The sequence below is a fragment of the Canis lupus genome, chromosome 9, assembly GCF_003254725.2.
Source record: "Canis lupus dingo isolate Sandy chromosome 9, ASM325472v2, whole genome shotgun sequence".
Classification (NCBI taxonomy): domain Eukaryota; kingdom Metazoa; phylum Chordata; class Mammalia; order Carnivora; family Canidae; genus Canis; species Canis lupus.
Window position 1 is genome coordinate 48,533,621 of NC_064251.1, and position 15,489 is coordinate 48,549,109.

At 36.2% G+C, this 15,489-nt stretch overlaps 1 protein-coding gene across 4 annotated transcripts; it reads right to left on the reverse strand.

The window, feature by feature from the left end:
- Positions 1-98: 98 nt before the first annotated feature.
- On the reverse strand, positions 99-15,485 carry SPATA22 (spermatogenesis associated 22). Of its 4 annotated transcripts, XM_025476078.3 has the most exons (10): positions 15,333-15,483; positions 14,431-14,658; positions 13,441-13,550; positions 11,161-11,289; positions 9,128-9,188; positions 8,901-8,996; positions 5,834-6,176; positions 3,536-3,665; positions 2,779-2,876; positions 99-420 (listed from the first exon to the last, which is right to left on the reverse strand). In XM_025476078.3, exons 3-10 carry the CDS (start codon positions 13,481-13,483, stop codon positions 235-237), a joined length of 1,086 nt encoding a protein of 361 aa, XP_025331863.1. In that variant the 5' UTR covers positions 13,484-13,550; positions 14,431-14,658; positions 15,333-15,483; the 3' UTR covers positions 99-234. The 4 variants fall into 4 exon arrangements, with proteins under 4 accessions (XP_025331863.1, XP_025331862.1, XP_025331864.1 ...); XM_025476077.3 differs by lacking the exon at positions 14,431-14,658 and having other exon boundaries at positions 15,333-15,485; XM_025476079.3 differs by lacking the exon at positions 14,431-14,658 and having other exon boundaries at positions 15,337-15,483.
- Between the last annotated feature and the right edge of the window lie 4 nt (positions 15,486-15,489).

A 15,489-nucleotide genomic window follows, 5' to 3' on the forward strand; every position in this document is an offset into this window, starting at 1 on the left:
TGTTAACTACCTATTCCCATTACTTTGAGCATTTTTATCTATAAATGGTTTAATTTTAGCAACTGTACCATTTTCATTTAAAAAAAACTCTTTCCACATTTAAAATGATTGAAATATTTTAATTCAATAAATGAAATACAAAAAACCTCAGTAGCTACAACCATGGAGATGATCATTTAAACAATAAGAGGAAAATGCTTTAAATTATACTATTTAAACTTCCTTCATCACTATTTAAATTTCATTCATTATATAGCACTTCATCTCAGCATCCACAATTTTAACAAATGCTTGGAAAGATTTTTGTTCAGAAACAGACGCTGGTCTGACAGAAACACATTTGAAAATATTCTTTTTCTGGTCATAGTTTCCAACACACCTATGAACTCGGCCTCTAATCAGTCTTGGAAGTTCGCGATCCTGTTTTTTAAAAAAATAAATATCAATGGAGTTATTTACTTCATCCGAATTTCCATTTTTTTAAACTAGTAATATGACCAATTAAATATGAATCACACCAAAATGCTGTAATTCCCTCACCTGATTTAGGGCCCCACCACTGATAAGACCATTACAGCTAGGCATATATGGGTGCCTTATCACAGAGGAAGGATCTTCCCTTGGGTAGAGCTTCTTACAAGCTAGTGGGCTGTTGTTTCTTAAAAGACTGAGTAACTCCCAATGTAATGGTACATGAATTATTCACTTTATTAGACTGCTTAGAGTTCAACTTCCAGTAGACAGCTGACCAAGTAGTTCAGACCAAGTCTGAACAGCTGGATGAAATATTTTAAAATCTTCTTCTAGATACTAGAGAGATATCAATGCAATGAGGGATTAGAGAGGCTCCAATCTAGGAAAGTACAGGAGTCCAAAATGGGACTTGACACTTAGGGATGTTTCCCCTTGAGGTTATCTGTCAAGGATAGTCAAGGCAACTGAGAGTATAAGAAACTGAGCAGACCTTTGACAGGCTCCTAGGACTGAGTAATAAATAATGGAATCAGAGGCTACCAAGGAAGAGAGATTCTAGTCACCACTCCCACCCTCATCCCTGGCTTAGGGGTTGGGACCCACAAGTGCTATGCCTTAATGGGATCAGTAAAATGGAAAAAGACCAGGCACCATCAAATCCTCTCAATCATGAATAAAAGTAAAGTATTCTGGAATTACTTTCCCCAAATGTCATAAAAATCACTAGTTATAAAAGGTAGTAGTGGTAATTGCTAAATTGCTAATTGTGTATGTTTATATACATGCTCTATGATGCAGTGATTTTACTCCTACATATATGCTCAACAGAAATGTGTGCATATGCACAAGAGACATATATAAGAATATTCACAGAACATTATTCATAACAGCAAAAAATCTGGAAACTCGAATGCTGCCAACAGTAGAATGAAAAGCTAAATTGCTTTACAATGGAATATTGTGAATGGAAATATAAATAAATGGACTATAGTTACATAAAACAACACTGATGAATCTAACAAACATTGTGTTGAGGGAAAGACATAAAAGATGTATCATATAATAGTATTTATATAAGATTCAAAACTAAATAGAATTAATTTGTGATACTAAGTCATGATAGTAGTTGCTTTCAGGTAGGAGACAGGACATAGTGAATGAGAGGAGACACAGGATGAATGGGGTGACAGCAATGTTCTATTTCTTAGCCTTGGGAATGTTCACTTTGGGATATTTTATAGGTACTTCTTAGAATTGTACAATTCTGATTTGTATACTTTTAGGCATATGCTATACTTCAATAAAAAAATTAAAACTTAATAGACTAGAGAAAAATAAGCATTAAAGGTATTATAGAAATTAATAATATAATTACTATTTCTTGATCATTTATTATGTGTCAGATGCTGTATATTCCTATGTTTTATTATCTAATCTCCAAAATAATCTTTTAAAGTAGGAATTAGTCTCTCCATTTTACAGATTAAAACAACTCAGGAAATTAGTAGCTTACTCAAGGCCGCAAAGCTAGTAAATGGTGGAGTAAAAATTGGAATACAAGTCTGATTTCAGAATTAAGGGCTTTTTCAAAATTAATACCAAACTCTTCTACAAGTATGTAAATCTTACAAAATCCCCAGCCTCCTTGGTCACCTGCAGACTTGTCACCAAGAGTCTTTCCTATAACCCAGCCCACTCCTCGCCTTCCTCCAATTTCAGAACCACTATGCCTGCACACTCTGGTGATTATAAACTACTTACAATTTCCTCTACAATCCATGCTTTCTCTCAACATCATGTCTTTGCATATGCCACCCTCTCACCTAAGAATGCATTCCTCCCACCTCTCTCCTCCCCCAACCAATTTTGGTTTCATTTAGTACTCTTTAAATACGTAAGATAAGATAGACTACATTCTTCGAAATCTTTCTCTGATCTGCCCATCCTTCCTATCTTTTATATTTATAGCACATGGTACATACCTTTACCATACCATTTATCATACCACAGTATAACAATTATGTAATTCTTTCTGAAATTATAATAAACTCTTGAGAGGAAGAGCTATTTAGCACTTTTTATATTATATCCCACTTTGTATCCCTTACATCTAGCACAGTACCTGGCATATAGCAGATTATCTATATTAACTGAACAAATAAACTTTAAGGTAAGAACTGAAGCCAAACAAAATGTTGAAAGTACTACTAAATTGTTAACAGAATTTCTACTGCAATGGAATTACAGCCCACACTTGTATGTTTTGTTGGCACAGGCTTTGCAAGGAATATTTGACATACTTACTATTTCATAAAATACACAAGACAGAGTATTTTTCCCATCTCGCATAAGGAAATTCTTCGAATAATATGGACCAGGTGTAACGGCTGAATCGAGAACAGCTAAGCAAAATTAAAATGGGGGTAGGGAGAATCAGTGCTGGTAAAATGCAAATAAAATTTAACAGTGAAGAGTGATGTTTAAATAACTATTCCTACACCAAACTCTTCTAGTTTTATTTATACAATAATAAAGATAACATCTTTAGAGGGAACAATATTTCTGAAACTGTTTTATACTAAGGAAAACAATATTTCTGGCCCTCCCCAACTCAGGCATTAAGTCAGAGCCCTTCTAACAACCTTTCCAGTTTTAACATTATCAATTTGAAGACTACTACCATAAATAACCAAATAAATCTTAAGTCACACAAATCAATGACATATCCAGAGTGAAGAAAATCCTAATAAACCATAATCTCCTTTTGCAACTGTTATTTTTAAGATCCTCTAGGTACTGGAATGCGTGGGTGGCTCAGTTAAGCATCTGCCTTCACCTCAGGTCATGATCCCAGGGTCCTGGGACTGAGCCCCACATTGGGCTCCCTGCTCAGAGTGGAGTCCGCCTTCTCTCTTTCCTCCTCACTCGTGCTCTCTCTCACTATCTCTGTCTCTCTCTCAAATAAATAAATTAAAAAAAAGATTCCCCTAGGTATTCCAATAGACATTCAAAACTATTGTTCAAATAGTATTACTGAGGTTTTTTGAAGTACTATACCTACCCAATATTTCAAAAAGAAGTACAGTTTTCTGTGCATGTTCACGCCAGTACTTCATGCTTTCAATAACTGCAGATATAATTCTTAAAGAATTATCTTTTTCCTTAAGCTTTAACTGGTATAATGAGCTTCCCTTTTGAAAAATAAAAACAGCATTAGAAAAACTTCTCATTTTTTTCATCATACTCTTTAACTTTCCACGTAGAGATTCTAGGTCCTTGTGTATAAAATGTATAAAGTATGTTTCAAAAACTATTGAAAATTTTAGTACATCCTTTAGTACATTCTAAATTAAAGACATTAGCACTTTATAGGAAGAGAAACCAGGATATACTTGGAGAAAATCAAGAAGAGAATTGTTTGTGTGGACATTCACTCACTCATTTATTTATTGAATTTTTAAGAGAATTATTTATATGGACATTCATTCATTTATTAAATATTTTTAAAGCATTGTGTGCCAATCTTGTAATAAACTCAAGTAAGTAAAACATAGTTCCTTTCCCTAATGTGTCCACACCCTAAGAGGGGGCCAGAAACATTCACTCATTCATTCCAAAGGTACTTACTGGCATTTACTACGTGTCAAATGTGGGTAATGAGGAAATAGCACCGTACTTGAAACAGACAAGATATCTCATAGATTTTGCCCTCTAATGGAGGATTCAGAAAATAAATACATAATAGAATATCGGGAATTGATATATACTATGAATAAAAAAACAGGGTAAAAGGATAAAAAGAAACAGGAATTAATACTTTAAATAGGTTATTAAGTGAGGACTAAGGGAATAGCAAAGTTAAAGACCCTGAGATGGGAATGTGTTTGGCATTTTTAAAGATGAACTAAGAATACAGTATGTTAAGGTACTAACCTGCGGGGGTAGCACACTTCCTTTGTGAGGGTGGGGGCACATCAAACAACACTTGGTGGGACTTTTTCCAACTACAATTACCTTCCTTCCTCCTCCCCTTCCTAACCAAGACATGAATGCCTCCCATTGAGAGCTACTGCCATAATATGCAGCTGTTACTCAGGTAACTGTATCATATCATTCTTGTGTCCAAGGAAACATAAGGTTGAAAGCCACTATGATATATGCTGCATTAGTCAGGTTTCTAGCAAAAAAAAAATTTACTCCAAATGGCTTGTTGAAAAGACTTCTTATGGGTATATGGGCAGAACAAATACAGGGTATTTAAGCCCTCAAACCTAACAACAATAAGAGACTTCTGTCATTCCTAGGCTGAAAGGACAAGGGAAGAAAATAAAATCACATCTGTGAAAGCTGGACTCATGGAGGGGCTATATCATTTAGGAACAACTACTGCCTACAACATAACATTTAAAAAGGGAGAAAATGGGAAAACCCAACCTCCTCTCCACCCTCTGATTTCCTGCCAGTGACTCTCACTGGCTGACCCCTAACAAGAGCTAGCCTAGTGACCTCAGGATGATGCACTATGCAGGACAACTCATCTTTCCAGAGCACAGAGAAGACAGAGAGTAAAAAATCTATTGGACCAGGGGACAAGGAAAGAAGGTAGTGAACAACTAGCATACATAATATATAAAAGATATTTACAAAGAACAATTGAAGAAAGGAGTGGTGAGAGGAGGAAGTAAGACTGAAGTACAGGTATAGGGAAAAATATAAACCAAAGCAGAGTCATATTACAATGCATATCATGTTCAGAGAATCGTGAAGGGTCTGAAATGACTAGTCTATTAGAGAATTTGTAGATTATGGAATATGAAGCTGGAAAGATAAAATAAACTGTGGCCTGCAGTCCAAATCTAATCTGTTTTTGTAAACTTTTATTGGAACACAGCTAAGCCTATTCATTTATATATTGTCTATGGCTGCTTTCAAGCTACAATGGCAGAATTGAGTGTATAGCTAAGAAAGGCCATATGACCCATGAAGTAAAAAATATTTTCTATCTGACCCTTTATAAAAAGAGTATGCTAACCCCTGTTATATATAAAAAAAAAAACTTAGACTGACATATGAAGAACTGGGAGAATTTCTGTAAGTAATGGATAAACTCTTATCATCTCCATAATCAGTCAACAGTGAAATTCAGAACCCGGTAGGACACTCTAAAGCAACTATGAAAAGGACCAGCCACTCACAACCTCTAAGGAAATATTCTGGAAACATTTATATACACCAATGAAACTAGATATTTGTCTTTATCATGAAATACATGCCATTACATTGATTTTAAATGCTCTTATCTTTGTTACCTAAATATTTCATATGTTTAAATGTAAATATTCCATATTTAAAAGTTTACCTGGAGAGTGCTTTTTTCTGGAATATCATCCAACATTTTCTTCTTAAACTGATTTTGTTGAAAGTTAGGCTTAACTGCCTGTAATGCACTGTTTTTGTCTAGACCTCCCATTGTAGAGCCAGGTATTTTTGAGGAATGTGCTTGTCTGAGTACTTCAGTTTCTCTTTGGTGAGATGAGTTAAGAGGTTCTGATACTCTTAACTGCTTCCCTTGTTGAGTTCCCCAACTCCTTGGACAAGAATTTATTCCATCATTTGCCACCAAGTTTGTTCTTTCGCACTGAGGCCTAACATCATTTCTATCCCAAGTTTTCCAGCTGGTCTTTTTGTTGCCATCTCTGAAGCTGTAATAGTTTGTTTTTAATATTAGATTTGTTTCTATATATTTTTATTTTAAAAAATTAATAGTGAAAAATTGTGGATTATAAAGTACTTTGTAACTACTGACTAGTTAGAAATTCCAAATACATTTTCACAACAACCCTACAATACATTATACTTCTCTTTTTGGGTGAGGAAACTGAGAGAAGGAAGTAACTTGCCTGATAGTTATACAAGTTACTATCAATCTGGAACTCTGAGAATCCTAGTCTCCCAACTCAGAGCCCAATGCTAAAAAGTATATTTTTAAACTACATAAAAGCTTTAATACGACAGTGGTTGTCTCTGAGTGGTAGGAGTCTAAGGATATCTGCCTACTTCCTTATATGTTTATTTTAAAATTTTCTACAAAGTAAAATTTTAATAAGCTAAACTATGGCTTAAAGGTGATTTTAAGTCACAAGGAGACACTGGGTGTTATACTGTATGTCAACAAATTGAATTTAAATATTTTAAAAAATGAAAACAAAACAAATCATAAGGAGAATAAATATAGACAGTGTAGATAACATTTGATTAGAAATTTTGTACTTTTACTATATAGCTTTAAAGCCTGACTTATGAATCTGTTGCAACATTTTAGCAGCTACATTAATCTAAGTGAGTTACATTAGGTGATGAGAACATGAAGTTAATAAGGCCAAAATCAGAAGTATAATCTCTAAGCAGATTAGTTAAGAGTTCCACAGGGAGAAACTAGTCCAGGTCACAAATTCTTATTTCTGAATAATTTTCCTGAAAAATATCACCAGTATCACAAGGGGGCAAATAATACAACTCATCCCTTGTTAAAGAAAATAATCCAAAGAAAGGTCCAGGTTCCCTAGCTACCAGGCACAAGTCCAGACTGTATGGGGCCTGAAGCATGTAAAATGTGGCCTTCTTAATTAGGTGCAAAATTAGGTATGAAAATAATGAGAAAAGAAATCACAAATAATTTCAAACTTTTAAAAGTTGATGGATATCACAAACATCACAATATCCAGGAAAAATACTACTAGTATTTTTATTAATTAACTGCCTGATACACCTCTATAAAAATTCTTCCTACATTGATAACCTCTTCACATGACAATTTTATTTTCAATAGAAAGAACAGAAACCAAAATTTACCTTTCCTCTTTTATAGCTATGAAAATTACATTTCTTATCAGTTTAGTAAAGTTTCTTTCCGCTTTACAACTCATTGGTAAACAGCACATCTACAAGTTCCTCCACATTTTTGTCTAGGAGGTGGTCCTGGCGTGGGGACAAGTCCTGGAAGAACTACAGTCCTTTGTTCTTCCTGGGTGAGCACACAGAACATCTGGCTGTTTCAGCAGCCAATTCAGCTCAGCCAGGTCCTCAACATCCCAACCAGACCATGAAAGGTGCTTAAGTTGTAGTGGCTTCTGAGCAGGGCAGAATAGTGTTTCCCTTGGATCCTTCTCCTTGGATCTAGGCATCCAATGAGATCCCCCAAGAACAAACTCTTATTGGGGCTACATGGATATGAAGGTAAAGCACAGGTTCTAAACCTAAGCACAGAACGAGTTAAAAGAGCTTCAGCAGATAACCAGCTGCCTAGTTGGGTTTTCTACTTTTAGAAAGTTGCTCCTGGATTTCTGTTGTTATATTCCAACTGTCTAGTAGATTATCTATTATTTCAAAGTGGAATATCTGATACTGTCTGTCCAGATTACAATCTGTTGCCTAACTCTCTAATGCCAGTCAAAAATGGATTTTCTTGTAGTACCTGCAGCTGAAACTGTGCCTCCAAGGACCATCTCAAATCACTGAATGGCCTAGTTAATAAGCCCTGGTCCTAAAGAAAGTAACTAATTGGTTCTGAGGAAATTAGCGTGATCAAAACTAATTTTAAAAAATACAAACTGTTTTGATGTATTTATTAACCATTAAAAGTTTCTCCCCTTTAAAAAATATGGTATCTCTAATAAAAGTGAAGATAATATTAACTTTACAGGATTGCTGTAAGGATTATTAAAATAACGTATCAAAAGCACTAAACAAGACTGAAACATGATATATATTTGATGTTGTTTTTCCAATATTTTGTTCGCAAAATTAGTTCCTTCAGTAGTTAGTAGTTACTCAATACTAAAATCCAACCTAACCAATAATCCATATCCTTTTCCTATCTATTTTTAATATTTAAGGATTAAACTTAGATCCTTATGGCAATGATCCAGAAGATGGTCCTCTTCATTTCCTGTGTACCTGCCATTGTTTATGCATATGCATTTTGATCATCTTTCTTTCTTATTCTGTTCTGTTTACCATGGAGCTGACTGTCTTACTAGGGTAAAATTGACTATTCTATTTGGTTGTCAATTTCTGAGTATATCCAACACTAAAAGACAATTATTCCTGACTCTTCACCTATTATCAATTATATTATTAATGATTCATAGCAGGGTGATAAATATTGGCAGAAATTTCATTATAATATGAAGAATTCTTTGGAAACATACTGACAAATTACCTATTTTTAAAGTTTTATATACCATTTTTAAAATTCTTTTATAAAAACATAGCTTATACTGCTATGGCTAGTTACTATTAAGTATAAAAACTTCCTAAATGTAATTTTGTCTGAGAAAGGAAGAAGAGAAGGAGGAGAGGGAATGAAGGAGATAAAAGGTGGGGAAGGAGAAAGTATCGAAAAAAGAAATCTTAAGTAAACTCACCTCCAATGACTTTTGCTTCTTTCAGTATTTGATTGAATAGACTTAGACACAGAATCTTGACTTCTCAGAGGATGAGAAACTGAATGTGGTATTACCCTTTCAAAGAAACATGTCTTATTAAATATTAATAGTTTGTTTCCAAACTAAGAAATGTAAAATATACACTGAAGAATAACATCAGTCAGTAACAGATACATAGAGTCACTGGTACATATTTTTCCACCTACCCTGTGTTCATTGTTTTCATTAAAGGAGGCAACTCTGGATTCACAGCTTCCCAGGCCCAATCTCAAAAGATACAAGTAACAAAGATAAAAAGTAAGATAGGTAGCCTTTTAAAAAAATAATTAATTCATACGTATTTAATTGGTGGGAAACTAAAAGTTTGAAGAAAAGGTCTTGAAAATATGGATGTGTTCAACAGTACTTTGTTGTGGAATCTGTCACAACCTACCTTATTAATTTTTATAGGTGTCTTTCTTCCCCATTGTATTTTAAGCAAAATTAATAGTTTGTATCTTTTCCACGATCAATTCTAGTGCAGTATCTTGTACTTTGTAGTATAAATTCATTGTAATCAATGTTTCTTAAATTTTTTTGACCCCAACCCACGGCAAAAAATAATTCATAAAAAAATACATCATAGCCCAGCACATATGCGCGCGCGTGCGTGTATACAAAGGAGTGATGTGTGATGCACTCTGTGTGTGATGCACTCTGTATTTTCTATTCTCTTCTATTTCTTTCTTTAAAGAAGCAGAGCCATATATTAGTAAGTTTTTTGAAGGCAGAGACCATATCTATTACAGACATAAATGTTTCCTGACCAGACTAATGGATCAAGATAAAACTTGAAAAACACTGATCTAGCCTTATCTCTTACCCAATGTAAGACTCTCATTACATCTCTGACAGATAGTAATCCTGCTCAGAACTTGGACAGTTCAGTACTTCAGGAGGATGAACATTTCCCTATTGAGTAGCTTCAAATGTTATTTTTCTAGGACAACATTCATGCTATTCACAAAAACATTTTAAATGTCAGAGAATTTTTTAGATGGCATAGGATAACTAGATAAATGCCCATTTATGCATATCCATGTGAATTTTTATGTTTTATCCATAAAAATGAAAATAATCTTTTATCCATAAAAATGAAAATAATATAAAATTCCTACTATGAATTCCTCAAATGTAGAAGAAAAGAAAAGAATCATAGCTTTACAAGCAGACTAAGGCCTATGGTTGCATGCTGGATGGAATTAACATATATATATCTCAAATATATATATATTTTATTAACATATATATCAAATACATATCAAATACGTATTTGTTAAGTATATATAAAAATATAACATATAATATATAGAGAGAGATTGATTTTAAAATTCTAGTTGCAAAAGATCCTATGAAAGATTTTTAAAGTATGTTCAAAAACCTATAAATGTATATAACCAGCATATATTAAGTATATTTCAGAAAGCCTGCCTGTCCATGCCTTGTTCTGAATAGAAATAAAAGGTCAGCAGATATTAAGACCTCTCAGCACCCACCACCACAGCTAATTGTTGCAGAGATGAGAGGCCTAATAATAAAGCTAAACTAGAATTTTAATGACCTTAACTGAACCAAAGCTATCTCTAGAATTTAATCAAAAGATATAGAAGGCAATCAACAGTGGACTCTGAGAACTAGAACTCAAAGGCTATGTTGACTCCCAGCAAGGACATGGGCTAGTTGAAGTTATAAGGAAGCCAACTCGATGAGAGAAATGAAGCAACAAATGAAGAAAGGCAAAAATGTTATCAGAAGAGAAAAAGGCCAAGCAGTAAAAATTTCAGGTTTCTATCCTTCCTAAGGTCTAAATTTTCTCTCATTTTTCCTGTGCTCACATGCACCCATATCCCAATTCCTGAGATAACCCGAGTGTCCCCATTCTTTATCACCACATGCCTAAGCCACAATATCCATATAACTTGGAAAAGAAAAAACAAATCTTTACAATGTGAGCTACAACTTCATTAGAACAAAGTCTCCAGATCTAAGATACTCCATTTAAATGCGAAGCCACCCTTGTAGACAAGGAAACTCAAACTACTGTACTGGAATGTTCAGAAAGAGCCAAGTAATCCCTATATTTGGATAGAGGAAAGAAGAAAAAAAATAAACTTTCTATTTCCATTATAATAAAATAAAAATGGTAATTTTCTACATTCCTAATTCTTATTTTCTGAAAATTTTCACCTTATTTTCTTACCTGGTGGTAGAGGAGGGAAATCATAACTGTCGGAAGCAGTACTGACACTTGGATCATTTGTAAGTGGATTGGAAGTTAATGGCTGTCTATTCCTCTTCTTCTGATTGAACAATGGTACAGGCAAACAGCCTAAATTCAATGTACCAATAAATTAGTACAAAATAGGCAAATAATCAGGTCTAGTTATAGGATAACTGAGTATAACAACTACTTTGTCTACTTCTATGTGTTATTTTATATTTATTACAGATTTATTTCTACATCTTTGAATTGGTCTTTACATTCTTTTTAAGGTCCCAAATAACCTCATTTGTCTCTGTAACAACTCCTTTCCTGTTCTACATTAACACTGGTTTAATTTCTCTTGTTTGGAAGTAATTCCCATTTCCTTCCTCACGCCTCAACCCTTTCCAAATCCACTTTTTGTTTTCCTTATTTTTCTTCTGCGCTTGCTTATTACCATGTCAACTGGAGGGGACCCTGCAAGTACAATAGAGGTGAAGGAGAACCAAACTCTAACCCATGCTTTCTTTCTTTTTTTTTTTTTTTTAATTTTTTTTAACCCATGCTTTCTAAAACACTAGGCACTCTTTGGACTATGAGAGCACACCCTTTAAGGCCATGGTTCTCCATCTTTAGTTTGACTAAGATTTACATGGAGTTGTGCTTAATATGCCAGTTCCTAGACCTCGCTCTCATATATTTTATTCAACAGATTTAGTTTAGAACCTAAAATTCTGGGCAACCCAGGTAGCTCAGCGGTTTAGTGCCGCCTTCAGCCCAGGGTGTGATTCTGGAGACCCGGGATCGAGTCCCACGTTGGGCTCCCTGCATGGAGCCTGCTTCTCCCTCTGCCTGTGTCTCTGCCTCTCTCTGTGTGTGTCTCTCATGAACAAAAAAACAAAACAAAACAAAAACAAAAAACAACAACAACAACAAAAAACCCTAAAACCGCAATTTTAGCATGCACTCCAGGTATCTGTAATGCATATTTTCTGTGGATCATTTTGAGAATGCTTCAAGTGGTAATACTCACTCCACATGAGCATAAATAAATATTACTTCCAGGCCCTCCAGATGGGAGGCCTGAGATCTCAGGTCAAGCAAAAGAAGGGATCTCAGACCAAAAAAAGGGGTCCGAATAGCTTGCGTGGTGCCTAGATAGGACCCAAGCTTCCTAAATCTCAGTTCAGAGATCTTGCCACTCAATCATACTCTAGTTGGTCCATCAACGTGTACTATGGGAAAATAAAGACTCTGTGATAACTGTCTGATAAAAAGGCTGGGAAAATTATGTGAGCTCTGAAATCAAACTGCCTGGGTTTGAATCACAACTTCAAACTATAAACTTGGGCAATTTCCTTAAGTCATTGTGCTAATATGACATAACAGAGAAGCAGGCTAATCTGGTGATTAAGAGCATGGATGCTAGAGCCAGATTCCCAGGTTCAAATGCTGGCCCTGCCACTTCATAATTTACTTATTTAACCTCCCTGTGCCTCAGTTTCTCATCCAGGAAACAGGGATGATAATAGTAATATCTATCTCAGAGGACTGATGTGAGGATTAAATAAATTAGTACATATAATTAAATGGATAGAATACAATACAGCCACCATAAATAATAGCTATTCCTGTCTTCACTGTGCATTATCATCAGTCCCCTGGTTCTCTTCATTCTACTAACTAATAAATTGGGTAAGCAGAAATGGCAGGGTAAGTTGTTAGGGAGACAGAAATGCTTCTGGAAATATTTTAAATAAGTCGCAAATACAAATAGAAATAAATCTATTTCTTTGTTTTCAGCTTAAAAGTGAAAAACAACTCAAGTACATAGGGTTTCTAGAAAGAATACTAGGGTAAACCCAGGAATATTTCATTTTACTCCCACCTCTATCACTACAGGTTTTGTCTAAGTTATTTTAGTTCTTTGGACCTCTAAAGTAAAGAGGCTAGACTGTATGTTCAAACTTTTTAAAAGGTTCCTTCCAAAATGTTCCATCTATAAACTACACAAGGTTTACATGGTATATAAAAATATAGAGGGATCCCTGGGTGGCGCAGCGTTTGGCGCCTGCCTTTGGCCCAGGGCGCGATCCTGGAGACCTGGGATCGAATCCCACATCAGGCTCCCGGTGCATGGAGCCTGCTTCTCCCTCGGCCTATGTCTCTCCCTCTCTCTCTTTCTCTCTCTGTGACTATCATAAATAAAAATTTTTAAAAAATATATAGAAAAACTAAAATAAAAATGTAATAAATATTATTGAATAAAATGAATACCTGCTGTACTTCGAGTTGAACTTTCACTTGGGTTTCTCTTCATTTTCTTCAATACCAAAATCTGAAACTTTTCTTTAGCAATCCAAATTTACAAATGAAGCTGACAAAACCTTCAAAGAAAGAAATTTGTAACTCCTATGGTATCAACAAAAAATCAAGTTCCCAGCCTAGTAATTCACCGAAATTATGATTTAACACTCTGGTGTTATGCTATATGTTGGCAAATTGAACTCCAATTACAAAAAAAAATTTTTATCTTGACGAAGTCCCAATAGTTCATTTTTGCTTTTGTTTCTTTTGCCTTCGTGGATGTATCTTGCAAGAAGTTACTGTGGCCGAGTTCAAAAAGGGTGTTGCCTGTGTTCTTCTCTAGGATTTTGATGGAATCTTGTCTCACATTTAGATCTTTCATCCATTTTGAGTTTATCTTTGTGTGAAAGGGAATATAAGGGAAGGGAGAAGAAATGTATGGGAAATATCAGAAAGGGAGTCAGAACGTAAAGACTGCTAACTCTGGGAAACGAACTAGGGGTGGTAGAAGGGGAGGAGGGCGGGGGGTGGGAGTGAATGGGTGACGGGCACTGGGGGTTATCCTGTATGTTAGTAAATTGAACACCAATAAAAAATAAATTAAAAAAACAAAAACAAAAACAAATTTAAAAAAAACACCACTCTGGTTTCAAATCTAATAAGGGAAATACTTTACAGAATCTTTTGCTTCCTGAAATAAGAACTTACCATCTATTTCTCCAACTTTGTTAGGAATGGATTAGGACTGGGGTGGCTAAAACCTGGCTTCCTAAACATATGCGGATTCTCACACAGTCTACATCATGTATCTCAGGACCAAGCACCCACAATGAGACAGTTCTGAACCAGAATTACAAAGAAGGGAATGGACTACAACACGGGCAAAGCAGTGTGCTTACAAGGCTGGGGAGGAAACATAAAACAGCTGAACTAGCCCTGTGAGAACACGCTCTATCTCACCTTAGAACACTGGGCAGGTCACCTCCTTTGGCCATTAATTTGAGATCCCTGTATTATACAGCACCAAAGACAAAGGCCTCAATACCCAGAATAATTGTAACGGCGAGTTTCTGCTGTCTTTATAACTTCAACATGTGAACACAAGTTTTCTTCTACAACAAAATTCGTTGTGGTTTTTTTTTCCATGTTTAGCCTCCTAACATATTTCAATCCCAATCCAACAAACACCTACCACATGAAAAGGCAAAATACGAACCTCGATAAGTTATTTCTGCTCCTACATTCACTATCCAAGGAGGAAAACGGGCATGAACACAATTTAGGAACAACGTAAATCACACTGAGGTAAACATTAATTTCCAGACGTCACTTATAGAAATAAAACTTGGGAAACCCCAAGAGGCAGCGGCTGCCTCTGCTTTGTTTTCACATCTTGGGCTTGAAGCCGGATACAGATCCAGGCCTTTAGGAAATATTCTTGAAGTCATTCTGGGGAGCAAGGCAGGTTCTGGCTTTCTTTCCTGGGCACAGAAATATCAAGCGAACTCACACTCCGCACCAGAGAGGGGCTCGCAAGGGCTCTTAGGCTTCTGAGTACCACACGAACATCAACAACGGGCGACGCCCTCCCCCACCGTGGGCTCTGGGTCCCCGAGATGCCCGAGCCCAGCTTCTGACTGGGCCCCAACAGGCAGGAATGCGGTCGGCAGCGGCGACGTGCAAGAAGTCTGTTCGACGTCTACACGCGGCTACAACGCGCACACACCCCACCCAAAGACCTCAGCCGGAGTCCGGGGGCGCCTACTGTGGCGCCTCCTGGGCCGTCCAGTCAGGGCTGTGTTCTCTTCCAACGACCTGTCCCTGACCCAGGGGCTGGGGCAGTTTGGGAACTAGGGACAAACCTGCCTTCCCCTTCTGGGCCCTCCGGCCAACAGGACCCGCAGCCTCAACCTGCAGGTTTCTACGCCTCCAATAACCGTTGCTCGGTCGCGAACACACTCCAGTCAGCTACCGGCCGACGTCCCGGCCTCCGAAAAAGCGCGAGAAGTGGAGCTTTGC

Excerpts from the sequence above, each read along its gene's own strand:
- SPATA22 (XM_025476077.3), bottom strand. The coding sequence starts at position 13,483 with ATGAAGAGAAACCCAAGTGAAAGTTCAACTCGAAGTACAGCAG. Across the intron at positions 8,997-9,127 it reads ATGAAAACAATGAACACAGG|GGTAATACCACATTCAGTTT; the intron begins GTAGGTGGAAAA and ends TTTCTTTGAAAG. Across the intron at positions 2,877-3,535 it reads ACTTCTTTTTGAAATATTGG|CTGTTCTCGATTCAGCCGTT; the intron begins GTAGGTATAGTA and ends AATTTTGCTTAG.